This window comes from Nyctereutes procyonoides, unplaced genomic scaffold (assembly GCF_905146905.1).
Source record: "Nyctereutes procyonoides isolate TBG_1078 unplaced genomic scaffold, NYPRO_anot_genome, whole genome shotgun sequence".
Classification (NCBI taxonomy): Eukaryota; Metazoa; Chordata; class Mammalia; order Carnivora; family Canidae; genus Nyctereutes; species Nyctereutes procyonoides.
Window position 1 is genome coordinate 27372752 of NW_026575024.1, and position 26951 is coordinate 27399702.

The window sequence follows — 26951 nt, forward strand, 5'->3', positions numbered from 1 at the left end:
ATGTATTTTGCATGTGGGATGGATGTGAGTCTTTGGAGTCCAGAAGGCAGACTGGAGTAGGCAGAAAATAGTCCCCTAAAGATGTCCACATCCTACCCCCAGAATCTGGGAGTGTTATATTACCTGACAAAAAGGAATTATGATCCTAGAAAAAATTAAGTTGCTAATCAGCTGACTTGGAAAAAGATCACTCTGAATTATCCTAGTGGATACAATACCACAGAGCCCTTAACAGTGGAGAAGGGGGCAGAAGAAGAAGCCAGAGTGACAGATAACTTGACCTGCAGTTACTGCTCCTGGAGGTAGAGCAGGGGCACACCAGGAATACATGAAGACTCTAGAAACGAAAGGCTACCCTCAGCACCCCAGCCTGCATGCCCAGCCAGTGCCTGGCAATCTCTGAGTGGGAAGCAGCCAAGAACTCAGCCACCTCTGGTGCCTCCACCAAGACCTCCCTGTAAGGCGGGGAGGGGGGTGTGTGTGTGAGGGGGCGGGGGAAGAGGGGTCCTGAAGACACTTGTCTCCAATCTACCTCAAGACCTGGAACTTTCCTTCTCCTAGCCCTGCCTGTTCTCCCTTCCCTACCCAACCCCTGAAGGGGGCCCCCAGATTCACAAAACTGCAGAAGCCTTTTGTTCAGGGCTCCCTCAACAGTGAGACCACCCCCAGGCACTTGTCCACCTGACTGTGGATGCCATTCCATAGGGAAAGTGCAACAGTGTGGATGTTGGCACTTTCTCTGGTTTAGCTTCTTTGCATGAGGTAAGCAATGAAAGCCTTGACTATTGCTTTTGACTTGTCTTAGCTGGCTACTCTGACACCTGCGGCTCAGCTCCCCAGCTCATCTGAGCTCCTAACAGTACAGTGTTTAACAGTAAACTACCCTGGGGTACGTGGGTAGCTCAGTCAGTTCCCGGTCAGCCTTCAGTTCAGGTCATGATCTCAGGGTCTTGGGATTGAGCCCTGTGTCAAGGCTTCCTACTCCCTCTGCCCCTTCCCTGCTCCCACTTGTGTTCTCTCTCAAATCAATAAAATCTTTAAAAAAAAAAAAAAAAAGAGTGAGCTACCTTATGCCTGGTGACTTTGGAGAAATCACTTTGTCTCTTCATGTACTGGGTTTTTCACCCATAAGATGGAAATGCTTAACAATGCGTACCTCATAGGGTTGACTTTATGAGGACTTAATGACTGGGTATATGAAAAGCACAGAGTAAGTGCTAGCTAAGTGTTTGTGCTTATTATGCTCAACATTGTCCATTTCTGAGGTGCTGGCTGGCTCAGTCAATGGAGCATTTGACTCTTGGGGTTATAAATTCAAGCCCCACTTTGGGTGTGAAAATTATTTAAAAATAAAATCTTTAGGGGTGCCTGGGTGGCTCAGTAGGTTAAGCGTCTAACTCTTGATTTTGGCTCAGGTCACGTTCTGTTTGTGAGACTGAGCCCCACATCAGGTTCCACGCTAAGTGGGGAGCCTGCTTAAGATTCTCTCCCCCTCTGTCTCTCTACCCCTCCCTCTCTAAAAAAATAATAATTTTTAAAAATAATAAGATCTTTTCTAAAAAAGGCAAAAAACATTGTCCATTTCTGTTTGCAATTCATATAGTTTTGGAGGTGCCTACTAGCTTAATCTAGGTCATGTGTTCTGGGACAAAGATACTCTTTCCAGAAGGACATGAACAGGGAGTTGCAAACCACCACCCCCAGGAGATGCGGGCATCCATACTGCAACCACAGGAGAACACTTCGCAGAACAAAGTAGAGAAACAGAAAGAAACTGGGTCTTTGGTGACGTCACTTTATTTCTGGATAAAGCCTCGCCTCACTTAGAACATTTATTTACCTGAGCCCTCTATTGTTTAGGACAATCTGATTAGGTGTTCTGTAGCTTGTAACCAGAAGTCACTCTGTACACAGAGTGGATTGGTGGGCAACCAGAGGATTACAGCAGTCTGGGTCCCTGGGGAAGCCAGCTCTGGGGCAGAGTGTAAGGTGCAGGATGTTTATTACCAAGCAACTAAGAATCAACTGGAAGGGGCGGGGGCGGGCAGGACTGGGAAGAGGGAGAAGTCAAGCTGCCCTGCAGGCCCAAGGACAATTGTAGACAGAGAGTTCTGGAGCCAGAACAGGCCTTTCAGAGTTGTCCGAAGTGAGGCCAAGATGGCCGGACCTTTGGCATTTGCACTGCCCTGGCACTGGCTCAACAGGTCCGAGCACAAATCAGGAGGGAAGCTGGGCTCCCACTGCACCAGGGACAGAGCAGCCCAGAGCCAGGTCAGAAGGGGCGGGGCGGGGGGCGGTGTCACTCAGCACTTCTCGAGAAGTTCTGTGGCCCAGATAGAGTCAGCAGTCACCTACCCCTTATCTTAAGACAAACTTCATTCCTACCACATCTTCTCAAAGCTGAGCTGGAAATCTCCAAGCAAAAGAGCAAATACAAATCCAGCTTTATTGGTAAAAAGGAGTGGCAGACCTGACTGGGGATGCCCACCTGGCCCAGGCAGCAGCACCAACCAGAGAGAAAGGAGGAAAGGTAGAGGAAGAGAGGGAGGGAAGGAGGAAGGGAGGAAGGAAAGAAGGAGGGAAAAGACGGAGGGAGGGAGAGAAGGAAGGGAGGGAGAGCACACTAGGGTCTGAGTGGGCAAGTGGTCATGGAAGGAGACAATTCAAGGCTATGAGTATGGGGAAAAGAGCAGGGAAGAAAGGCTGGCCCAAGGCCCCAACATCTAGAAGGGGAGCAGCTCTTCCACTGGGATGTTGAGGATGACATCCATGTCTGGGGTGCACCTGGTAAGGAAGAGCAAAGAGGATATGAGATGCCAAGCAGGGACGCCAGAGTTGCAGAGTAGGGGAGCACACCCTTGGGGAAATCCTGTTCTCCACAACACCTGTACTTAGTTGGGGAGCCCCATCCCCAAAGACCTGTGACCTTGCAACCCAAGTGTACATGTGGGTGTGCACGCACACACACACCAAGAATGAAAAAGGAATGGGTTTGGCATGACTAATGTTCCCCTACAGAGGTCTAGGGTCAAGAAGGAGCAGTAACTGAGCTCTGAAATGCAGGGGCCTCTCACAACGAGCACTCTCTCTACAGTCAGAATGATCAGCTCGGACACCTGGGTGGGTGTCACCTTGAGCATTCATTCTACAGCTCTCTGAGCCCCACTCCTTCGGTCGGCACCTGTGTAATGAGCACTCACTGTGTGCCGGAACCCAGAGCAGCCTCAGTTTCCTCATTGGTCAAAGGGGGACAATAATCAATAATTCCAACCTCAGTCTTTGGCAGGCAGACTAAGTGGGGCTGTGCTGACATAGGAAAAGTGCTCAGTACCTGACGGGTATCCTTCTTGCACATAAAGGGCAAGAGCAAGGGGTTCCCACCTGCAATATATCCCCCATCTCAGGGACCAGCACACTTAGGAGGCCACAGGACTCTCCCTTATCCCAAGCTCTCTCTACCTTATCCCAAGCTCTCATCCACTCTCATGGTTTCCATACTCTCCTGACACACATGGAGGTACATAGGCATGAAATGTTAGGATGTCTGCAATCTACAGTACCTCACAAGAAAAAATGAAGGAACGAAGATGAAGCCAATATGGCAAAAATGTAACTCCTAATTTGGCACGGGCAACCGAGTAAGCATCAAAATATTCTCTCTGCTGTCTGTATATTTGAAATTTTTCATAATAATAGTAAAAAGATAAAGTATCTCTATATCGACAATGCCCAAACTTTCATCTCTAGCCAGTATCTATCTTCGGAGGTCCCGGATACCATCATGGAGAGGCCTGGCCTAGTGGGATCCCCAAGCTCTGCCACAAAGAGCCTGATCCAAGAAAGGCGGCCAGAGAACTGGCTTTGAAAGGAAGGAAGTTCTTCCTCAGGGACCCAGGAGCCAGTCACACAGAGAAAACATCCTTCTCTCCTCATGGAGTATCTTCCAGGCCATTCTTCCCTAGAGCCAACCACCCTACTCAACTCCAACTTTTTGAACAACCCAGGAGCTTAGGGGTCCACCCACTTGGTAGAAATGTGGAATCTGGGAACCAGAAGAGTCCAAAACGATTATGTGACTCATCTTCCTGTATACTAACAGGACATGAAGGCCCAGAGATGGGAAAGGTCACATCTGCCCCATGGTCAGCAGCAGAGCCAAGGTGAGACCCAAGTGAGATCCAGGTCCCCCCGTCCAGGGTTCTGCCTTCTACACCAGGCTACCTTCCCAGGGACCAGAGACTGACTTCAAGGACACAGCATAGAGGGTTTAAGAAGCATCTCCAAAAAGAGATCACATACTTGGGTCTCCGAAGCAGAACATCCGCAAATATGATCTCTCGGGGCTCCTGGACTTGGACTTGGAGCTGCTCCACCTGGGCCTTCAATATGGGTATCTCCTCCTCAAACTGGTGGATAAACTGAGGGGAGAAGCATAGCATGGAAAAGTGAGCCCAACGTCCCCCAACAGAAGGGAGAACAGGGTAAACCGATGAGGAGGAAGGACATGTAGGGAAATGGCACAGCTTCCTGGGCTCTCTGCTGTCTGTATATTTGAAATTTTTCATAATAATAGTAAAAAGAGAAAGCATCTCTATATTGACAATGCCCAAACTTTCATCACAGGGCCTCCTGGGCTCTGCCCCTCCATGCAGCACAAGGCTGCTTGCAAGTAGGGCCAACGTCTGATGGTGCTGAAAATGGCAAGGTCTCAGAGCATGGAGACAGGTGGCAGAGGGGATTAGTACCTGGTGATGAGAATGAATGGGGGCTGGCAGAGATGGTGAAGGCCACTCACGCGGACAGTGGTAATGAAAATGAATGCGAAAAGGGGGGTGACAGTGAAGTTCATTAACACGGCTGACGGCTAACGGCTAACGAGTGATGCTCAGTGGCCAGAATTAAGGGGCAAAGATAGGGAGTGGTAATGACAGTGAAGTGATAGGTGAGCAGGCAATGCCTGGCAATGTTGCTAACGGGTCGTCACCAGTGATGCTCGTCAAGAGGCAAGGCCTGGGCCTGCACCAACCTCCTTCTCAGATGAATGGCAATGACAGTAACAGCACTAGGAAGGAGGGAGGCCAGCACCAGAGGTGGAGACCTCCCAAGCACCAGATCAGGACAAGCCTGACTCCCACAGAGTCCGGGGCCCTCCCCATCCTTCTGCTCCTTCACAAAGAGACCGTCACCTTCCATGCCCACTCACTTCTCTGAACTTGTCCGTGCACTTGAGCATGTACTGGCTGTCCCGAGTCTTCTTCAGAAGAGCCTCCTGGTGGGGCTGCTGGCTTTTCTACAAAGGGAGAAGAGGTCTGGCCCCCATGTGCCTCTTGCTGGGCAGCAGAGCCCAGTAGAGACTAGTGGGGCACACGGGGGAAGGAGGCGGAGGACAGGAAAGGAAGCAGGTTTGCAGTGACACTCGGACACCCACCACAGCAGCTGGCTACTCACTACCACCAGAGCTTTCAGGAGTTTTTCCTTCTTCTTCTGAATCTGATTAGACAAATACTCCAGGACCATTCTGCGCATCTCATTAAGGTCATCCAGCTCATCCTAGGGGCCACAGGAGGGTGTGAGCTGCCAGGCCTGTGTCCAGGATGGGCCAGCGGGGCAGGGCCAGGAACTCGCCTACCTGCTGGCTGTCCTTTATCTGCTGCAACTGGCGCGTAAGGTTGGCAATCTGGACCGACTTGATAGGATACTCGTGGTCCATGTACGTGCTCAGGAAGTTCACCTCCTTGTAGGTGTTCTCAATCTTGGCGTTCAGCTGTTCCACCTGCTGCGCCAGGTCTGCAGAGGTCAGGGACAGGAGGCAGGATCCTCCCTCAGGGACCCCTCCCAGGAGATCCCAGAGGCAAAGCTCTCCTTGGCCAATGGACTGGGGTCTGGTTGAAGCAAGCTCACACACAAAGCTAAGTCCCTAGACTCCTTTACCCCCTGCAGGAGAAGAGGCAACACTGGGTAGGAAAGAGAAACTAAACCAGGGCAAGATCACTACAGTAGGGGCACATGGGTGGCTCAGTGGTTGGTATGCCGTCAGCTTAGGTCATGATCTCGGGGTCCTGGGATCGAGTCCCGCATCAGGCTCTACGAAGGAAGCCTGCCTCTCCCTCTGCCTATGTCTCTGCCTCTCTGTGTTCTCATGAATAAATAAACATTTTTTAAATACTTTTTTAAAAAAAGATCCCTAGAATGGGTGACGGGCACTGAGGGGGACACTTGACGGGATGAGCACTGGGTGTTATTCTGTATGTTGGTAAATTGAACACCAATAAAAATTAATTTATTAAAAAAAAAAAAGATCCCTAGAGTAGTCCCAGCTCTGCAGCTGACTTATTGTGTGCCTGACCAAGACTGTCCCTCCCTGGGCCTGTCTCCTCAGGCACATGCTCCCAAGCCCAACAAACCCAGGGAGATGGGGCGACACTGACTTCCTTGAGGTGACCACTGAGACAAAGTCTGTATTGACTCCCTCCATGGGGGGGGGGTGTCCCTGGGGTCTGAGGCTGGCTGACACACCACCCCTCCCCTTGGAAGGCATTCAGTCTGCTCCAGGGAAAGAAACCACAGGCTCAGCACAATAGAGGCCAGAGACCTGGGACCTGGCCCAGCCACTGACTCCCAGAGAGACCGTGGCAGGAAGCAGAGGCAGGCTGGGCCTGGATTCTGGCTCCCGGCTGTTAAGACCTTTAGCAGGCTACCACACTTCCTCTAGGTTCAGCTTTCACATCTGTAAAATGGGTGAACAGTCCCTGCCTCATGGGTAGTTGCAACAGCTGAGAGTGTGCCCATCCATACAAAGCTTCAGTGGACCAAGAAGTAGCTCAAGAAGTAAGCTATTAGCTCTGCATCGTAGTGAGCCCATCTGCCTAAGAGGGGAGATGCTGGGCCAACTGGTTTCCAAAAGGTAGGTGCAAGATGAATGCCCTGCTGACTTCCCCAGAGTCAGGGAGAGGATCAAGGAATTCACCCCAGGGATTCTTACGCTTCATCTTGGACTCCTCCTTCTCTTCCCACTCCTTAAGTTCACACTTGAGCTTCTGCAGCTTCTTCTTGTTCAAGTACTCCAAGATGTCGATGACAGTCTGTGGGAGTGGCAAGGTCAGCTCGCCCCGCAACCTCTCCTGGTGCTGCCCAAGCATGGGCTCCCAAGGGACGTGGCACTTCCTTGGAGGAGTCCCCAGATCCAAATCCACCCCTGACCCAACAACCTGACTGGAGGCCAGCCCAATCACTCCAGACTGGACCCTCTCCTACAACCCATTGCAGCCAGTGGCTCTACTGCACCCAGGCACTGGCCCAAAACCAGGCAGCAGTCCCCACTCCCTCCCTCTTTCTAAATGTCACCATGGATTTAACCCTCAACAGCCCTCAAAACCATGTCCTTTGGGCAGCCGGGGTGGCTCAGCGGTTTAGCACTGCCTTCAGCCCAGGGCCTGATCCTGGAGACCTGGGATAGAGTCCCATGTCAGGCTCCCTGCATGGAGCCTGCTTCTCCCTCTGCCTGTGTCTCTGCCTGCCTCTCTCTCTCTCTCTCTCTCTCTCTCTCTCTCTCGCTTCTCCCTCTGCCTGTGTCTCTGTCTCTGTGTGTGTGTGTCTCTCTCTCATGAATAAATAAATAAAATCTAAAAAAAAAAAAAACATGTCCTTCTCTCCATCCCCATGGCCACTATCTTATTAAGTTCTCTTCACCTCCTGCCTCAAATACTACAATAGCTACCCCTAACTATTGGGGGTACCCCTAACGATTCTCCTCTGATCTATGCTCCACTCCAGTCAGGATGATCGTTCTTCAAAAAAAAAAAAAGCTGGCCTCATCCCCCTCTTATTTAAAACCCTCTAGGGGTTCCCTTCTGCCCTGTAAATAAGATCCAATCTCCTTACCTTGGCTAACAAAGCCCTCCCCCAGCTGGCCTGAGCCAACATGTGGCTCTTTGAGCTAGCTATGCTCCTTCTCTCCACAGGCCCTGTGCACCCATTTCCTCTGCCTAGAACTCTCCTGCTCTCTCTACCAACTAGCACCTACTTCTGCAGGTTTCAACCCACACATCACTTTCTCCAGGAAAGTGACCCTCCTGTGTCTGGGTGAGAAGCCCCACTCAGGTCCCCAGATCCCCCATCCTCAGAGCAGGACACACAAACGGCTTTCTCACTGCCTGTGACCCCACTAGAATGAGAGCTTAATGTATACAAGGTGTCCCACTGATCACTGTTTCCCAAGGGCCCATAGGAAGCACTCAGGATGAACAAAAAATGTATTAATGGATTGAAGCCAGAAGATCAACAATGACTTTGTGTAAGTTTGGAGAATATTCTAAGTTCCCCAGGGCTGAATGACTGCAGTCCTTGACCTGTGTTATAGACTGAATTGTGTACCCCCAAACCCATATGCTGAAGCCCTAACCCCCAACATGACTGTACATAGAGACAGGGCCTTTAGTCAGGTATTTAAGGGAGTCAAAAGGGTGCAGAATCTGATAAGATTATGAGAAGAGGAAGAGACACCAGAACACACTCCATGTGAGCAAAGAGGAAAGGCCATATGAGAACACAGAGAGAAGGCAGCCATCTGCACCCCAAGGAGAGAGGCCTCACCAGACCTCCACCCTGCTGGTGCCTTGAACTTAGACTTCCAGCCTCCAGAACTACGAAAAATAACTTTCTATGTCTAAGCCACATGGGTCTATGGTGTTTTGCTATGGCTGCCTGAGCAGATTGAGTCCCCAAGACCTATTTTGTCTTCATCTCACAGGCTCCGGAGAGCTCAGTCCCTCTTCTGCTTGGGCAGACTGCAGACAGGGGGCATTAATTCTCCATGAAATCATTTTCTGTGACTCTAGCTCTGTTCTGGCAGCTTTCCCAAGGGTATCCCAGAAGAGGCAGAGGGTGCTCCCTAGGATCTCCAGAAAGTTGGTCCCCCTGTAGACCATAAGCACCACCACTGGCTGAAGGAGCCTATCCTGGTGCCAACAGCCCGTGTTCAAGCCCCAGTTCTGACCCTTGCTAGGTGAGTGAGCTAGGGTGACCTTGAGCTAGTTATCCAGCCTATCTGCGTTTCTATTTTTTCCTATGCAAGATAAAGATAATAATCCCCACCCCATGGGGTTGTTATAAGGATTTATGTGGATACGAACAGAACACTTAGTGTTACACTGTGTGAGTACTGATGGTGGTGGTTGTAGTTACAACACCCCCTTTAGGATAAGTGCTTTGTGCTCTATTTTACAGAGCTCAGAGGCTAACTCGAAGTCCCCCAGCCAATAAATGCTGGCGTTGGGATAAGCCCCCAACTCGGTAAGGTTCCAAAGCCCAAGTAGGTGGGGAGAAGTGTGTGAGAGACGCATCTTCCAGAGGGTGTTAGCAGCTTGTGCAACCGGCCGGGAGAGGGCGCCCGAGCGCTCAAGGGGACGGCGCCGTGGGCAGGACGGAGGTGCATTGGGCGGAGGCCAAGGTCGGTGGGGCGGAGGCGGTTGAATCTCACCGCAAGGCTGTCCTGCTGCTGCAGCATCGCGCGCACTTTCTGGGCCGAGCTGTCCTCCATGTCCTGGATGGACTTGATCAGCTCCCAGTTGAGCTTGGTGAGGAAGACCTCATGGCTGCGGAGCTCCTGGAGTGTGGTTCGCCGGTTCCTGAGCAACGTCTGCAGGCGGAGGGGAGGGCAAGGCTGGGAGGCGGTGCTGCGCGGGGCGGCCGGAGCCTGCCAGAGCCCAAGGACCGCTTCGCTCCCGCCGCACGCCCGCCCCCTTGTGGTCTCCACTGGTAAATGCGGCCCCATTGTCTGCGGGTCACAGCACCCGATCTATTTCATCCGTTCTGAAACGTCCATTTCCCCCTAATTTTACATCTCAGAGGTGGACGCCTCTTACAACTGGTGGCATGCCACAATCTAATTGACAAAATTTGTTCGTGGGAAATAAGATAAAGCTGCACCTTATTATCACTGGCCTCTGAGAATCAAAAAAATATAGTAGTAACCATAGTTAATAAAAAACACCCCAGGTAGGTAAGAAAGAGGCAGAGGTGATGGGCCACGTCTGGAGAAGCAGGGGAAGCAAAATGGATGATAATCGCTACCAATGCTCATCAGGCAGCTGGGGTGAATGAGTACTCTCTCATTTCATACATCACCCAGTGGAAAGGAGGGGGCTGAGAGGGTAAGGGGCTTGCCCCAGGTCACCTCCAGCAGGTACACAAAATCTACAGTAATAACAAGAATTGTTGAGGGCCTACTATGTGTTGGGCACTGTGCCTCACTTGGCACATGGCACATGATATCAGTTTATCCAAAGGTCCTATGTTTACTAACTCCTCTATTTTATTGCTAAATGGAGGCTCAGAGAGGTTAAGTGACTTGCCTAAAGTCACACAGCCTGTACGTAACGGCACCGGAATTGGAAAGCCAGACTTCTGACTCCCAATGTCTGCCTTCCCACCACATCAAGACAAAGAAGCAAGTGAGCTTAAAGTGGCAAGATTTGGCTGAACCTTGTGGTGATTCAGATTTGGATGTTAGGGGGGGGTCCCTGGGTGGCTTAGTGGTTTGGCGCCTGCCTTCAGCCCAGGGCGCGATCCTGGAATCCCAGGATCGAGTCCCACGTCGGGCTCCCAGCATGGAGCCTGCTTCTCCCTCCTCCTGTGTCTCTGCCTCTCTCTCTCTCTCTCTCTCTCTCTCTCTCTGTCTATCATAAATAAATACATCATACAATACATACATAAATAAATAAATAATAATAAATAATAATAAATAAATAAATCTTTAAAAAAAAAAAAGATTTGGATGTTAGTCCTAGACTTAGTTCAAATACCAGCTCTGCCACTTACTCCCTCAGGGAACCTGGGCAAATGAGTTAGCCCCCAGAACCCTGCTATACTCGTTCTAAAGGTTAGGAAGCTAACACTCGCTTCCTAGAGATGCTGGAAAAAAAACAAATGAGATAATATTCACAATCAAGCCACTTAGTGGCGGTGCCTGGCACACTCAGGTGCACTCAGGAACTAGAGATGATACTGTTCTAACTGGCTCTAGTGCTCCACCACCATCAGACTTATGTGCTCTCTTTATTCCTCTGTTCTTCCTCATTTCTCTGTCTTCACTAGAAGCCACCCTTTCCTGGTGCTCAGCTCCCATATTCCTCATATAATAATAAGAGTAATAGTGCAGGGGCCCCTGGGTGGCTCAGTTGGTTAAGTGTCTGCCTTTGGATCAGGTCCTGATCCCAGGGTCCGGGATCGAGTCCCACACTGGGCTCCCTGCTCAGCGGAGAGCCTGCTTCTCCCTCTCCCTCTCCTTGCTGCTCCCCTGCTTGACCTCTCCCTCTCTCTCTTTCTCTCTCTCTCTGTCAAATGAATAAATAAAATCCTTGAAAAAAAAAAGAGTAATACTGCAAACATACAGAGTGTGTACTATGTGCCCAAAACTATGCTCAGCACTTCACATAAACTACTTCACTTGGCACTATTATTAGTCCTGTTACACAGAAGGCCACGGAGCCAATCTCTCTGGGGCTGGCGCCAGGAATCTGTATCCTTAGCACACACCCCCGGGGATTTGGATAAACTGTAGAATTAATGACCTCTGCTCTAGAAATGGATCTTCCCTGACCACCAGATTTAGTGCAGAAACCCTGCTTTGTTTCCCTCCTGACCCTTAGCCCCAATTTGTTGTTATATATTTTTCTTATTATCTTATTTTCTTCATTTTCTTATTTCTTACCTATCTCCCACTAGAATGTAACGGCCAAGAGGGCAGGGGCACTAGGTGTTCTGTCACAGAGGTAGGACACAGCACATAGGATGGTGCCTGGAGCTCCATTAGTATGGGTTGAATAAACTGATGAGTAAATATTCTTTGGGGTTTTTTAATTCATTTATTATTGGTCCCCCCACTACAGTGTAAGCTCCATAACAGCACCAATTCTGAGTGCCGTGTTCACAGCTGTGTCCCCAGCCCCTGGCGTGGTGCCCCTCACATAGTAGGCACTCCCTCAATAGCTGCAGATTGAATAAGTAATTGTGCTGAGACTAAAGGGCAGAGGCAGGATCCTGTTCCAACTCTAAAAGCAAACCAAATGAGTAGTTACTTCTCCCTTCCTGTTTCCCCCTTGTCTCCACAGCCCATTCTCCACACAGCAGCAGCAAACCAAGGACTCCTGTGAAAACCTAGGTCATATCACATCCCTGATCCACTCAGAATCCTCCATGGTCTTACTGCCTTACTCAGCATAGAAACATAAAGCTCTATCTTGGACTACAGAGCTGCAAACAAGTCATCACCCATACCCTCAAACCCACCATCTTTCCTCGTCTCCTGCTCTAGACACACCAACCTCAGGACCTTTGTATTTGCGGTTCCTCTGTCTGGAACATTCCTCCCTCAGATGTCACCTCTTAAGCAGCCTTCTCTGACCACCCTGCCTAAAATAGTCACAGCCACCCTTCCTCTGTGCCTCTCTAGCCTCTAATCTTACCTTTACCTTTCTTCATTGCTCTTAGCATCATGGCACATATTATATACTTATTTGTCTTGTTTACCGTCTGTCTCTCAAAGTCGAATGTGAGCTCCCTAAGGTCAGAGGCCACATCACTGGTGAATCCTCACACTTAGAACATAGTCTGGTACATAGTAGGTATTCAATAAATATTTATTGACTAAATGATTGAATGATCACAAGAGACAACATTAGGAATTGGTTGGGAGCCCAGGCTGCAGAGCTAAACTGTCCAAGTTCTAAAGTCAGGATAAAAATAACACCAGACATACAAGTTCCTCCTTTAAGAACGCTGGGCCACCTCTGAACCATTCCGCAAAACTGGAGGTTAAAGGGAAGAAAGGTTTCAAAGCAAATACATTCTTTCTTATTTCTTATATAGTAGTCATTGTTCACTGAGCTCTTAAAAATTTTCTTGAAGGGCAGCCCTGGTGGCGCAGCGGTTTAGCGCCGCTTGCAGCCTGGGGTGTGATCCTGGAGACCTTGGATCAAGTCCCACACAGGGCTCCCTGCATGGAGCCTGCTTCTCCCTCTGCCTGTGTCTCTGCCTCTCTGCCTCTCTCTCTCTCTCTCTCTCTCTCTCTCTCTCTCTCTCTCTCTCTCTCTCTGCCTCTGAATAAGTTAAAAAAAAAACTTTCTTGAAGAAAGTACGAATTCTTCTCCAATATTTTATAGCATTTATGTATTTAATATTCTACTTTCTGCTAGGGACACAAAAGACTCCTCCCCTTTTAGTCATTTCAAATACTTTGAAACATTATTCAGAAGCCATCAGAAAGCAATAGATGTGAGAACATGAATTATCTAAAGCTGTATCGGATGATGTGAAAAATGTAATAGTGAGGGATCCCTGGGTGGCGCAGCGGTTTGGCGCCTGCCTTTGGCCCAGGGCGCGATCCTGGAGACCCGGGATCGAATCCCACGTCGGGCTCCCGGTGCCTGGAGCCTGCTTCTCCCTCTGCCTGTGTCTCTGCCCCTCTCTCTCTCTCTCTCTGTGTGTGTGTGTGTGTGTGTGTGTGACCATCATAAATAAAAATTAAAAAAAATTAAAAAAAAAAGAAAAATGTAACAGTGAGCCTCTGAGTTTTGCTCCAAGGTGCAGTTTTCCACAAAAGGTTAATTTATTAAAAAATTTCAAATGAACAAGCCACCAGATTGTGTCCCTAATGCAGTGAAATAAAAAAGCAATTCTGGGGATGCCTGGGTGGCTCAGTGGTTGAGTGTCTGCCTTCGGCTCAGGTCATGATTCCAGGATCCCCGCAGGGGGCCTGCTTCTCCCTCTGCCTATGTCTGCCTCTCTGTGTCTCTCATGAATAAATAAATAAAATTTTTAAAAAATAAACAGGTGATTCTGATCATTTTCCTGGTCTTCAACACAAAGGCAAACACCTAGCTTAACCAGCTTTGATCCCTTGTGCTATCACTTTCTAGCCATGTGACCTGGTACAAGTCTTTGATCTCCCTGCACCTCAGTTTCCCACCTGTAAAATGGGGGGTGATGATAAGCATGCCCACGGCACTGCTGAAGAGAAAGTGAGTCAAGCCCGGCATCTGCAAAACTGCATGTTCAGTGCATGTTTGCTCTCACTCTCCCCCTGTCCTCCTATCCCTACCCAGAGTCCCAGCATCCTGCTCATACCCTCATTAGCTGAATTTTAGCCTGTGCCTTCTCAGAGTCCAACTTCCCTCTGTGCTTTTCTTGTGGATTCCTCAGCTGGCTTGTCATCAACACGGTGGGCTTGGAATACAACCCTAGGGCATGAAAAAGAGCAGAGAGGGAGTGAGGGTACGGGCAGGCCTAGGGTCTGGTCCCAGGGAATGCACCATCCAGGTGATGGCCCAAGCCCCAACCCCACCCACTCTCAACCTAATAATACATGTCAGTGAGGTGGAGCATGGGACTCACATCAATCAATAAGCTCCCAGGCCCCACTCTGGGCCTTGATATAAAGGACAGAAATATGCAAAGGACTTCCATATGACTGCCCGGTAGCAAGGGCAAGAAGTAATGACCCAGACAGTCTGGGTTCAAACCCAGGTTCTGCTTTCTACCAGCCATTTGAGCTTGGGCAGGTCACATGACCTCTCTGTGCCTCAGGTTTTCCCTCCTATAAAACAGAAGTCATCATCATGCCTACCTCATAGGGTTGTCCTGAAGATTAAATAAGATGTTACTATACCTTAAAGTGTTTGGAATAGTCCCTGACACATTCAGTGCTGAGTATGCGTTCCTAATGGTCACTGTCATAACTGATGACCTGAGGATTGGCATCAGGACCACAGCATCACACAAAGGCCCAGAAGCTGTGCTAAACTCCCAACTAGTTATCTGAAACACCTATAAAAGCTGTGGTCCTGCCAGACAAGGACATATGGAAATAGTTCAGATCAGAATAAGGCATTTGGAGGGCATGTTCTAAGAACCTCTGCTTCTTCTCAGGCCTAGCCTAAAACAAATCACCCAAATCATCTGACTACTATGCCCACATTCTTGACTCCCACCAAAATCCCTGCTCCAGGTGCAACACAGTACTTTTCAGAAAATATTATTTCTTTAATGGATCAATATAGCTAACCCTGGAAAAATTTTACTAATAACTACTGAAATGATGAAGTAAATTAAAATAATTTTGTGTTACAGTTATGAATTACCTATATATATCAGGTATTTAATTGTATTGTTTAAAAGATGGAATTATCAATAAATTAATTTTATAGTTCTAAATTTTTTAAGATTTATTTATTCATGAGAGACACAAAGAAGGAGGCAGAACATAGGCAGAGGGAAAAGCAGGCTCTCCATGGGGAGCCCAATGTGGGACTCGATCCCAGGAACCCAGGATTATGACCTGAACCAAAAGCAGACACTCAACCACTGAGCCACCCAGGCTCCCCTATAGTTCTAATTTAAATGAGATTTTTATTCAGATTTAAGTTAAATGTTTTAGACATTCTTTTTTTTTTAATTTTTTTTAATTTATTTATTTATGATAGTCACACAGAGAGAGAGAGAGAGAGGCAGAGACACAGGCAGAGGGAGAAGCAGCTCCATGCACCAGGAGCCCGATATGGGATTCGATCCCGGGTCTCCAGGATCGTGCCCTGAGCCAAAGGCAGGCGCCAAACCGCTGCGCCACCCAGGGATCCCCTTTTTTTTTTTTTAATATGTTATTTATTTACTCATGAGAGGCAGAGAGAGAAAGGCAGAGACACAGGCAGAGGGAGAAATAGGCTCCCCTCATGAAGCCCGATGCAGGACTCAGTCCCGAACCCTGGGATCACGCCAAGAGCCCAAGGCAGATGCTCAACTACTGAGCCACTCAGGCATCCCAGACATTCTTATTAAATGTGTATAAATTACCAAAACTTTTAAGAGAACATAGATTATCCATGCCTAGAAGTTTATTTATTAGATGTACAAGAATTATTTAAATCCTCAATGGTTTTTGTTAATCAGACAAGTGAACTATTTGAAAATGAAAAATGAATATATTAAATTTTAAAATGTGGCTTAAAAGGATTAGGGGAACCTAATTAACCAAGTTCCAAAATCTTGGAGTGTTTATAAAAATTTTAAGATTAGTAAGTTGAACTTAAGTACTTAGATTTATAGTTTTAATAATGACTATTTATTTTCATTAGTGATAGTAGCCTTGATTTATCTTTTTTTTTAATTAAACTTATTATTTTGGGATAAGTTCAAGTACATGCAGTTTTAAGAAATAATACAGAGAGAAATCACTGAATTCTATTCCCGAAACCATTATTGCACTGTATGTTAACTAACTAGAATTTAAATAAAAAACTTTTTTAAAAAATAAAGAATACATAGAAATCCTATGTATCTTTCACCCAGTCTCTCCCAATGGTAGCATTTTGCAAAACTAACTGCAATATCAGAATCATGACACTGACATTAGATGGACAAGATACAGAACATTTCCATCAACACAAGCATCCTTCATGTTGCCTTTTATAGTCACATCCTCTTCCCTCCCCTTACCATGCTCTCCCTACCTTTGTCCATACCCCTGGCAATCACTAATCTGTCTCCATTTCTAGAATTTTGTCATTCCCAGAATGCTGTATAAATGGAATCACAAAGTATATAACTTCTGATAATGGCTTTTTTCACTCAGCAAAATTCTGTGAATTCATCCAAGTTATTGACTATATCAATAGTTCTTTCCTTTTTATTAATGGAGAGTATTCCATGGTATGGAATTATTTAACCATTACGGACTTCTGGATTCCTTCCAGTTTGGGAGTACTATAAATAAAGCCGCTATGAAACATTCATGCTCTGGCTTTGGTGCCATAAATTTTCATTTCACTGGAATAAATGCCCAAGAGTACAATTGTTGGGCAATGATGAAAACTGCAGATTAGTTTCATTAGAAACTGCCATATTCTGGTGCCTGGATGGCTCAGTCCCTTGAGCATCTGACTCTTGATTTTAGCTCAGGTCATAATCTCAAAGTCATGAAATCAAGCCCCAGGTCAGACTCTGTCCTGGGCCTGGAGTCTGCTTTGGATTCCCTCTCTCCTTCTCCCTCTGCCCCTCCCCCACCTCATATGTGTGCACAGGCTCTCTCTCGCTCCAAAAAAAAAAAAAAAAAGAAAAAAGAAAAACAAAAAGAAATTGCCATACTTTTTTCCAGAGCAGCTGCACCATTTTACATTCCCACCAGCAATGCATGCATGATCAAGTTTCTCCTCTTTGCCAGTATTTGGTGCTATTCACTATTTTTCATTTTAGCCATTCTGATAGATGTGTAGTGACAACTTGTTGTGGTTTAATTTGCATATCCCTAATGAGTAATGATGTTGAGCATCTTTTCACATGTTTATTTACCATCTGGATATCCTCTTCAGTGAAACGTCTCTCCTTCATGTCTTTTGCCTATTTTCTTTTTTTTTTTTTTTTTAAGATTTATTTATTTAGGGATCCCTGGGTGGCGCAGCGGTTTGGCGCCTGCCTTTGGCCCAGGGCGTGATCCTGGAGACCCCGGATCGGATCCCACATCGGGCTCCCGCTGCATGGAGCCTGCTTCTCCCTCTGCCTGTGTCTCTGCCTCTCTCTCTCTATCATAAATAAATAAAAAATTTTAAAAAAAAATTTTTTTAAAGATTTATTTATTTATTTCTGGGAGACAGTGAGCTGAGCGCACACCAGTGAGTGGGAGGGAGGAGCAGGGGGGAGAGAGAGAATCCCCAGCCCACTCAGCACTAAGCAGAGCCTGAGGTAGGACTCCATCCCATGATCTTGAGATCATGACCTGAGCCCAAATCAAGAGCTGGACCCTTGACCAACTGAACCACCCAGGTATCCCTCCTTTGCCCATTTTCTTTTTTTTTTTTTTTTTTTTTTTTTGAGATTTGATTTACTGGGCAGCCCGGTAGCTCAGCAGTTTAGCGCCACCTTCAGTCCAGGGCGTGATCTTGGAGAGGCGTGATCTTGGAGAGGCGGGATCAAGTCCCATGTCAGGCTCCCTGCATGGAGCCTGCTTCTCCTTCTCCCTGTGTCTCTGCCTCTCTCTCTGTCTCTCATGAATGAATAAATAAAATATTTTTTTAATTTTTTTATTTATTTATTTGATAAAAAGAGAGCCTGCAATCAGGGGAGGGGCAGAGGGAGAAGGGGAAGCTGACTTCCCCCTGGGCAGGGAGTCCCACATAGGGCTCAATCTCATGGCCCTAGGACCACAGCCTGAGCCAAAGCTAGATGCTTAACTGACTGAGCCACCCAGGCACCCCTCTTTTGCTCATTTCCTAACTGAATTGTTTTTCAATTCAATTGTTAGAAATTATGGAGTTTTGAGAGTTCTAGATATATTTCACACAGAAGTCTTTTATCACAGGTGGTTTGCAAGTATTTTCTCCAAGTCTGTAACTTGTCTTTTCATCCTCTTCACAGGGTCTTGCACAGAACAAGTGTTTGATTTTGACGATGTCCAATTTATCCATTTATTTCATTTCTCTTTTATGGATCAAGCTGTTGGTTGAAAGTCTAAGAGCTCTTGACTTGGCCATGGATCCCAAAGGCTTTTTTCTCCTATATTTTTCTCTCAAAGTTTTTACAGTTTTACATTTAACATTTAATTTTTATTTCATCTTACATTTATATTTAGAGATAATTTTTGTCTAAGTTCTTTTTTTTATTCTTTTTTTTTTATGATAGTCACAGAGAGAGAGAGAGAGAGAGAGAGAGAGGCAGAGACACAGGCAGAGGGAGAAGCAGGCTCCATGCACCAGGAGCCTGATGTGGGATTCGATCCCGGGTCTCCAGGATCGCGCCCTGGGCCAAAGGCAGGCGCCAAACCACTGCGCCACCCAGGGATCCCAATTTTTGTCTAAGTTCTGAAACTCAAGTCAGGGTTCTTCCTCTTGCCTATGGATGTTCAATTGCTCCGGCACCATTTCTGGAAAAGGTTTTTTTTTCCTCTGCTGAACTGTCTTATCAAAAATCTTATCAAAAATCAGCTTATCAAAAATCAGCTGGGCATACTTGTATGGCTCTATTTCTAGTTTCTCTATCTTGCTCCATTGATCTATTTGTCTGTCTCTCTGCCAGTACTATGCTATCTTGATTACTTAGGGTATAATAATATGTCTCAGTATCAGGTAAAGTGACTCTTCCCACATTATTTTTATTTTTCAGAATAGTTTATGTATTCTAGAGCCTTGTTTTTTCTATATAAATTTTAGAATAAACCTGTCTGTCTACAAAACAACTTGCTGGGATTTTGACAGAAATTACATTAAACTTATAAACCAAATCGGGGAGAACTGGCATTTTTACTATGTTGAGTGTCCTAATTATGAACATAGTATGTCTTCCCATTTATTTAGTTCTTTGATTTCTTTCATTAGTATTAAGTAATTTTCAGTATATAGGTCCTACACTTGCTTTGTTAAGTTTAGACCTAAATATTTCATTTTCTGGGGAACCTGCCTGGCTCAATCAGTGGAACATGCAACTCTTGATCTCAGGGTTCTAAGTTTGAGCCCCACATTAGATGTGGAGATTACCTGAAAAAAAACAAATAAAATCTTTAAAAAACATATTTTAGGGGCACCTGGGTGGCTCAATCAGTTAAGCATTTGCCTTCACCTCAGCTCATCATGATCCTGGAGTCCTGGGATCGAGCCCCACATTGGGCTCCCTGCTTTGGGGGAGTCTCCTCCTCCCTCTGCCTACCACTCCCCCTGCTTGTGCTCTGTCAAATAAATAAATCTAATATATATACATATGTGTGTGTGTGTGTATATATATATAATATTATAAATATTATAAATGTACTTTTATACATTATAAATGTACTTTTAATTTTGCTTTCCTCATATTCAGTTAGCACATAGAAACGTGATTGGGGCACCTGGGTGGCTGAGTCCAACTCTTGATTCCAGCTCAGGTCATGACCTGAGTCACGAGATCAAGCCCTGCATGGGGCTCTGCACTAGGTGTGTGGAGCCTCCTTGGGATTCTCTCTCAAGGAGAGAGCCTCTGCTCCTCCCTCAGCTCTCACTTGCTCTAGATAGATAGATGGATAGATAGATAAAAAGAAACTTTCAAAATGTTCTTGATTTTTGTGTACTTGTATTCTGCAATCTTGATGAGCTCATTAATTCTAGTTTCTTTTAAATTTAATAATTCCTTAAGATTCTCTATGTAGATGGGCATGTCATCTGTAAATAAAAAGTTAAATCATTCTGAATCATGTCAATGTTGGTGTCTGTCTTCTCTCACTCGCTGTGATTTTCCTTATTTTTGGTATGACAAGTAACTTTTATTGTATCCTCAATGTTTTATTTTTTTAATTTATTTATTTATTCATGAGAGACACACAGAGAGAGAGGCAGAGACATAGGCAGAGGGAGAAGCTCCATGTAGGGAGCCTGACGTGGGACTTGATCCCGGGTCTCCAGAATCACACCCTGGGTCGAAGGCAGGCACTAAACCGCTGAACCACCGGGGCTGCCCCTGTATCCTCAATGTTTTAAATAATACTCTGGATCCTACTTCATCGTCATTTTAGCAGATAGTCACCAGTTGAAACGTAGTATAAAGGCCAGATGACTGCTCACCACTCTGGCAGTCCACCTTCTTCTTTCCAGTTTTCAGAGTCCTCTTCTGTTCATTGTGTTATGTCCAGGGCTTTTTTCAGTTGTAAAAGGGAGGACCAAAAGGAATGGTGCTACTCCATCTTGGCAGAATCAGTTGATTTATCTTTATTTTTTAAGTTTTTTAATTTATTTGTTTGAGAGAGAAAGGACATAAGCAGGGAGAAGCAGACTCCCCATTGAGTAGGAAGCCCAATGCAGAGCTTGATCCCAAGACCCCAGGATCACAACCTGAGCTAAAGGCAGATGCTCAACCACTGAGCAACCCAGGCGTCCCTGATTTATCTTTTTTAATACACAAAGCTGCCCTCAAGGACATGACTTTGCATAAGACATGTTACCAACCTAAGCTTCAGTTCCTTCATCTGTAAGATGGTGATATCATCTCCCAGGTCATAAGGAATGAATGAAATGATAACCTCCTTCTATCCATTTATCTCCAGTGCATTTAAAGTTTTGTGTAGTTACATGTTTGAGGTCAGCACTGTGAACTCTACACAGTTAGAAACCCAATCTGTGAACTCTACACAGGCATAAACCCAAATTCCTTTACCATGAGTCAACAATGCTACCCCAGTGCTGGGCACATGGGTACTCAGCAAATGAAAGCTGCTGAATGAACACATGAATGAGTGAATGAATGAATGAATGAATGAAGCATCTACAACAGAGCCTGACACAAAATAAGTCCTCAGCAAGCAGTAGCTATGTTCATCATTATAATTTATACAGATGATTTCACTTGCACAAAGGCAGGAATCCTTGTGGACTGGGGCTGTGACAAGTAACCTAAATGGACTCGCAAGAAGGGAAACTGGAACACCAACTCAGGTCCATGTTTCTCTAGCACCCATACTCTCTCCACAAATACATGGTTAATATTGTGCATCCTCAAGGGGAGCCTGGGTGGCTTAGTCAGCTGAGCAATCCACTCTTGATTTTGGCTCAGGTCATGGTCTCAGAATTGGGATCAAGCTCTGTATCAGGCTCCACATTCAGTGTGGAGCCCGCTTGATTCTCTCCCTCCCTCTCCCTCGGCCCTTCCCCCGACTCTTTTTTTTTTTTTAATTTAAAAGATTTTATTTATTTATTCATTCATGAGAGACACACAGAGACAGAGAGAGGCAGAGACACAGGCAGAGAGAGAAGCAGGCTCCATGCAGGGAGCCTGATGTGGGACTGGATCCCTGGACTCCGGACTCACGCCCAGGGCCAATGGCAGGTACTCAACCACTGAGCCACCCAGGTGTTTCTTCCCCTGACTCTTAAAAAAAAAAAAAAGAAAGATTGTGCCTCTTGGAGCCAAACTGCCAAATGTCACAGCCTGGCTCTGCCCCCTTCTACCTATATGACTTTCAAAGTTACACCTGTCCATGCCTCATCTCTTAAGAGAAGGTGGGAATAACAGCACCTTCAATACCTCGGGGTTGTTGAGAAGATTAAATAAAGTGATACGGGTCAAGTGCTGAGAATAGTATCTGGCACAAAGTAAGTGCTTGGTACATGTTAATTGCTCTTGTTCTTACCATGGTTGTGTCTGTTGCATACCTCACTCCCTCCCCAGTGAAAGAAAGGAAAGAGTTTCCTTGTAGATACTGTATGACTAGGGTCTAGAGCCTAAAACAAAAATTCTGAAAAAATAATAAAATAAAACAAAACAAAAATTCTGTCACTACCAAGGGTACTTTACTTTACATCAAAGAGTTTTGACAGGGGGTTTTAATTTTCTTTTTAAGATTTTATTTATTTATTCATAGAGACACAGAGAGAGAATGAGAGGCAGAGACACAGGCAGAGGGAGAAGCAGGCTCCATTCAGAGAGCCCAATGTGGGACTCGATCCAGAGTCTCCAGGATGACGCCCTGGGCTGCAGGCGGCGCTAAACCGCTGCACCACCGGGGCTACCCTGACAGGGGTGTGTTTTAGATACATTGGCAGGGAGGATTTGTGGTTCTCACAAATTTTGGGGGTCCAAAAGGCATCTGGCAGTGGGGGCCAAAGATGCTAGATATCCCCCAGAACAGGACAGCCCCAGAGAACACAGAATTCTCCTAAGTCCTGTATGACTTTCCAAAGCCCTAACAGATACTGATATTGGTAAAAATCTTATTTATAGTGATCTGATTCAGAACTTAACTCTTTCACATATAAACACAAAGAATATTTTGCAGGGTTTTATGGCTATGCTGACTTTTCCAAGAAAGCAGCTACCATCAAGGGAAGATTATACTTTGCTCTGTTTAGAACTTTATCAAGAGGTGGGCACCAGGGACGCCTGGGTGGCTCAGCGGTTGATCGTCTGCCTTTGGCTCAGGGCGTGATCCCAGAGTTCCTGGATTAAGTCCCACATCAGGCTCCCTGCATGGAGCCTGCTTCTCTGTCTCTTCCTCTCTCTGTGTCTCTCATAAATAAATAAAATCTTAAAAAAAAAAAAAAAAAGAGGTGGGCACCATTGCAGGTAATGCACCATCATGACTGCAATGACAAATCCCTCTGGATATCTGAGTCTCTGATATCCCACCACGAGTCAGTCTGCATTTGCAGTGGTTAAATTCACCACACATGATTCCACATCTGTGGGTAAGCTTTGTCATCTAGTAGAGTTCATCCTGAGCATTTACATACTGAAATATATGTTATTTAACTATAAGTAACCTTCCTTTACTTTTCCTTTACTTTACACTTAGGGAAGCATATTAAGTTTTTTAATTATATACATAGATCAGTTATATTTTCTATGAAGTTTATTTCAGATACTAAAGAAATATTACAAAGTATTTGTTATTATTTTTTTTATAATTTTTATTTATTTATTATAGTCACAGAGAGAGAGAGAGAGAAGCAGAGACATAGGCAGAGGGAGAAGCAGGCTCCATGCACCGGGAGCCTAATGTGGGATTCGATCCCGGGTCTCCAGGATCGCGCCCTGAGCCAAAGGCAGGCGCCAAACCGCTGCGCCACCCAGGGATCCCAGTATTTGTTATTAAAAGGAATGTTGGGTCTGAAAAGGTTGAGAGCAACAGTGCTTTACATAGATCTCATTTAATTCTTGCAACAATTCTATCAGGTCCTCATTCTACAAATGAGAAAACTAAAGCTCAGAGAGAGAAATGGCTTTCCAAGATAGAGAACAGCAGAGCCAAGATATGAATCTGTGTCAGCCTGAGCCAAGGGCCTGAGAACTCTCCTGGACAACATGACAACATGGCAGAGATTATCCTGAGTTGACAAAACCCTGTTTCCTTTCCTCTTGGACACAAAGCAGGACAACATTTCTCATCTTCCCTTTTGGTTAAGGGTGGTCATATGACTGAGTTATGGCCACTGGAATATGAGTGGGAGTGATACATGTCTTGTCAAGTCTAAGCCCTGAAAAAAACTTGCCCTCAAAACTACCCATATTCTTACACACGCCCTCTCTCTCTTTACTTTCTACCAGCTGAATGCAGAAGTATCTAGCAGAGGACTTCAAGACCTTACAAACTGTCAGAGCCATAAAGGTTGAAGGAACCTGGATCCTTGAATGATCATGTAGAAAGATTACTTCCTCCCCTGCAGATCCACAAATGTACTTTGACATAAATGAGAAACAAGCTTCTGTACTAATACCTGAAACCTGGGGATTGTTTGTTACAGCAATTAGCCTAGTCTAACATAATTGATGTCACCAAAGGTGAAGCACTTTCCATACACTTTATCCTGACCCAATCTGCTTATCACCCATCAAGTGCCTCTGCCCACCTGGCAGGATGCTAGTCAAAGTCTTCGTTGTGCTTTTCTGGTGGCCTCTGGTTTGTAGGACTGGAGGCAGAGTAGTAGTAGATGGCTTGGTTTTCTGCTTGGACCGCTGCCATGGAACATAATCCTACCAGATACAACACAATCAGTCACATAGCCTGATGGGTTCAAATCCTAGCTTCGCCCCTTACAGATATCTGTGACCTTGAACAAGTGACTTTTGAGGTCTGAGCCTCAATTTTCACATCTGTAAACTAGATCTAATTATAAAACCTACCTCCACAGGTTGATGGGAGAATTCCAAGAGATGATATTTGTAAAGCATGTGGTAAGAGCTCCATAAATGTTAGCTATCACTTGTTTTATCAGCCAGCCATAATTTACTAAGCTGGATTCCAGGCTGTGAGAAACACAAGGCAGGGAAAAGACCCAAAGGGAAACCAGAGGAGCAATCAGAGATGACTAAGAAGCAGTGTATTATACCCTCATATTCTGATAAGGTGTTTGGAGGCATGGCACGGGTCCTACGGCAAATGTGTGAGACACGTAGGCCTGGCACTCAAGGCTCCAGGTTCTATCGGCCGGGACAGTCCCGGCCGTGGCGGACTGAGGGCCAGGCCCCAGGGTCAGCAAGCCCCCATCTCCCCCTAAGGCCTCCCCAACTCACCGGAATCTGGAAGTTGTAGACTGTGGAGTGAATCCCAGGGTGCTTGGGTCTGGAAAGAGTTGGGGCGGGAAAGAACTTCCATCATTCCCAATCCCTGGGACTGTAAGCAGCAAGCGTGAAACAGGCGTGGGACGTCCACAGAGACCACAGTTCACTAGGAACGGGAGCTAGCGGGGGCAGGGAGAGCGCGAGGGAGGGCGGGGCTGGCGAGGGAGGGCGGGGCTGGCGAGGGAGGGGCGGGGCCGGCGAGGGAGAGGCGGGGCTGGCGAGGGAGGGCGGGGCTGGCGAGGGAGGGCGGGGCTGGCGGGACGGCGGCAGGGAGGGGGCGGGGTCAAGAGACCGCCGCGCGGGCCCAGCGAAGGGGGACACGCATGCGCACTCCGCCATCCTTCGATTCCTCGACCTACTTCAGGAAGACGCGCGCCATTGGGGAAAATGGAAGAAGAGTCGTGGGTCCGTGGGGCCCTGATCTCTTGCGATACTTCTCTACTCGGAGTCTCCAACTCTCTTGTTTCAGCGTGCACCGCGTGGTAACCCAGGCCGCTGAGGCTTCCCAGCGAGACCAGTCCCGCCTCTCCGTCTCCAAGGAAACGGACGCAGGCTACCGAGTGCCTAGAGGGACTAACCTCTCCGAGTCCTACTCCATCCAATCTTTCACCTGGCCCTGCCCATCATCCTAAAGAATTGTCATATTTCTCCTCTCATCAAACCCCCAGCGCTTTCTTCTCCATCCTTATTCTTGGCTAATGACTTTGCTTACTAGAACACTTAAGAAAATCGTGAGGATCAGTAAACTCGCATTTTCACATCACCTCCTTACCCACCTAATCGCCTCCCTCCTGTGACAGTATAAACTGCCTAAGCCCGATTCCTACAACTGTGCACTGAAGCCAGCCTACTCTCTTCATTTTTCTCTAAGAGACCGCGCCAGCAATTCTGTTTTCTCCCATCATCCTGTATTATTCCCATATGTATTATTCCCGTTAGTATACCAACATATTTTATTCGATTTTAAAAAGCGACCACTTTGCATCTAACTACCCTGCAATTTCTGCTTCACTTTACAGCACAATTCATAGAGAGGTTTACCTACTGTTGCCCGCTCCTTTCCACCTCTTCAGTCAGGCTTTCATTCTCCACCTCTCCACTAAAACTCCCCTTGTCAATGCCACCAGTGCCCTCTGCTTTGCTAAACGCCACAGTGACTCCTCTGTCGTTTTACTTGGCCTATCTGCAGCATTTGACAGAGCAGATCACTCCCTCTTTGAAACACTTTCTAAACTAGGTGCCCTAAAAACCACTCTCAAGTGGCTTCCTGATCTCTCCTTTGATGGTTCATCCCCTTCTTCCTTTATTACTGAGTGTCTCAAGGTTCAGTCCCAGCCCTCTCTCTCCATTCACACTCCATTCATGTTTCCTTCAAGTCTTGTGACTTTGGATGCTAGCTCTACCTGGATGCCTCCCAGATTCGTATCTCCAGCCTCTCCACTGAATTCCAGCTACACACTTCCAACCACCTACTTAGCATCTCAACTTGAGAGCCTAACGGGCAATTTTTTTTTTTTTAAGATTTTTATTTACTGGGAAGCCTGGATGGCTCAGTGGTTAAGCAACTGCCTTCGGCCCAAGGTGTGATCCTGGAGTCCCAGGATCTAGTCCCACATCAGGCTCCCCTCCATAGAGCCTGCTTCTCCCTCTGCCTGTGTCTCTGCCTCTCTCTGTGTCTCTCATGAATAATAAAATAAAAGATTTTATTCATGAGAGATGCACAGAGAGAGGCAGAGACACAGGCAAAGGGAGAAGCAGGCTCCCTGTGGGGAACCTGATGCAGGACTCGATCCCAGGACCCTGGAATCACAACCTGAGCTGAAGGCAGACGCTCAACCACTAAGCCACCCAGGTATCCCTTAATAGGCAATTCTAACATGCAACTCTTC

At 46.6% G+C, this 26951-nt stretch overlaps 1 protein-coding gene across 3 annotated transcripts; it reads right to left on the minus strand.

Moving 5' to 3' along the window:
• Window positions 1-1818: 1818 nt before the first annotated feature.
• Window positions 1819-26665, minus strand: CUNH20orf96 (chromosome unknown C20orf96 homolog). Of its 3 annotated transcripts, XM_055343442.1 has the most exons (11): window positions 25422-26665; window positions 25015-25063; window positions 24351-24474; window positions 14125-14237; window positions 9479-9637; window positions 6983-7082; window positions 5630-5787; window positions 5449-5550; window positions 5204-5290; window positions 4300-4418; window positions 1819-2784 (listed from the first exon to the last, which is right to left on the minus strand). In XM_055343442.1, exons 1-11 carry the CDS (start codon window positions 25439-25441, stop codon window positions 2724-2726), a joined length of 1092 nt encoding a protein of 363 aa, XP_055199417.1. In that variant the 5' UTR covers window positions 25442-26665; the 3' UTR covers window positions 1819-2723. The 3 variants fall into 3 exon arrangements, with proteins under 3 accessions (XP_055199417.1, XP_055199427.1, XP_055199436.1); XM_055343452.1 differs by lacking the exon at window positions 25422-26665 and having other exon boundaries at window positions 24625-25091; XM_055343461.1 differs by lacking the exons at window positions 24351-24474; window positions 25422-26665 and having other exon boundaries at window positions 25015-25211.
• Window positions 26666-26951: the final 286 nt, after the last annotated feature.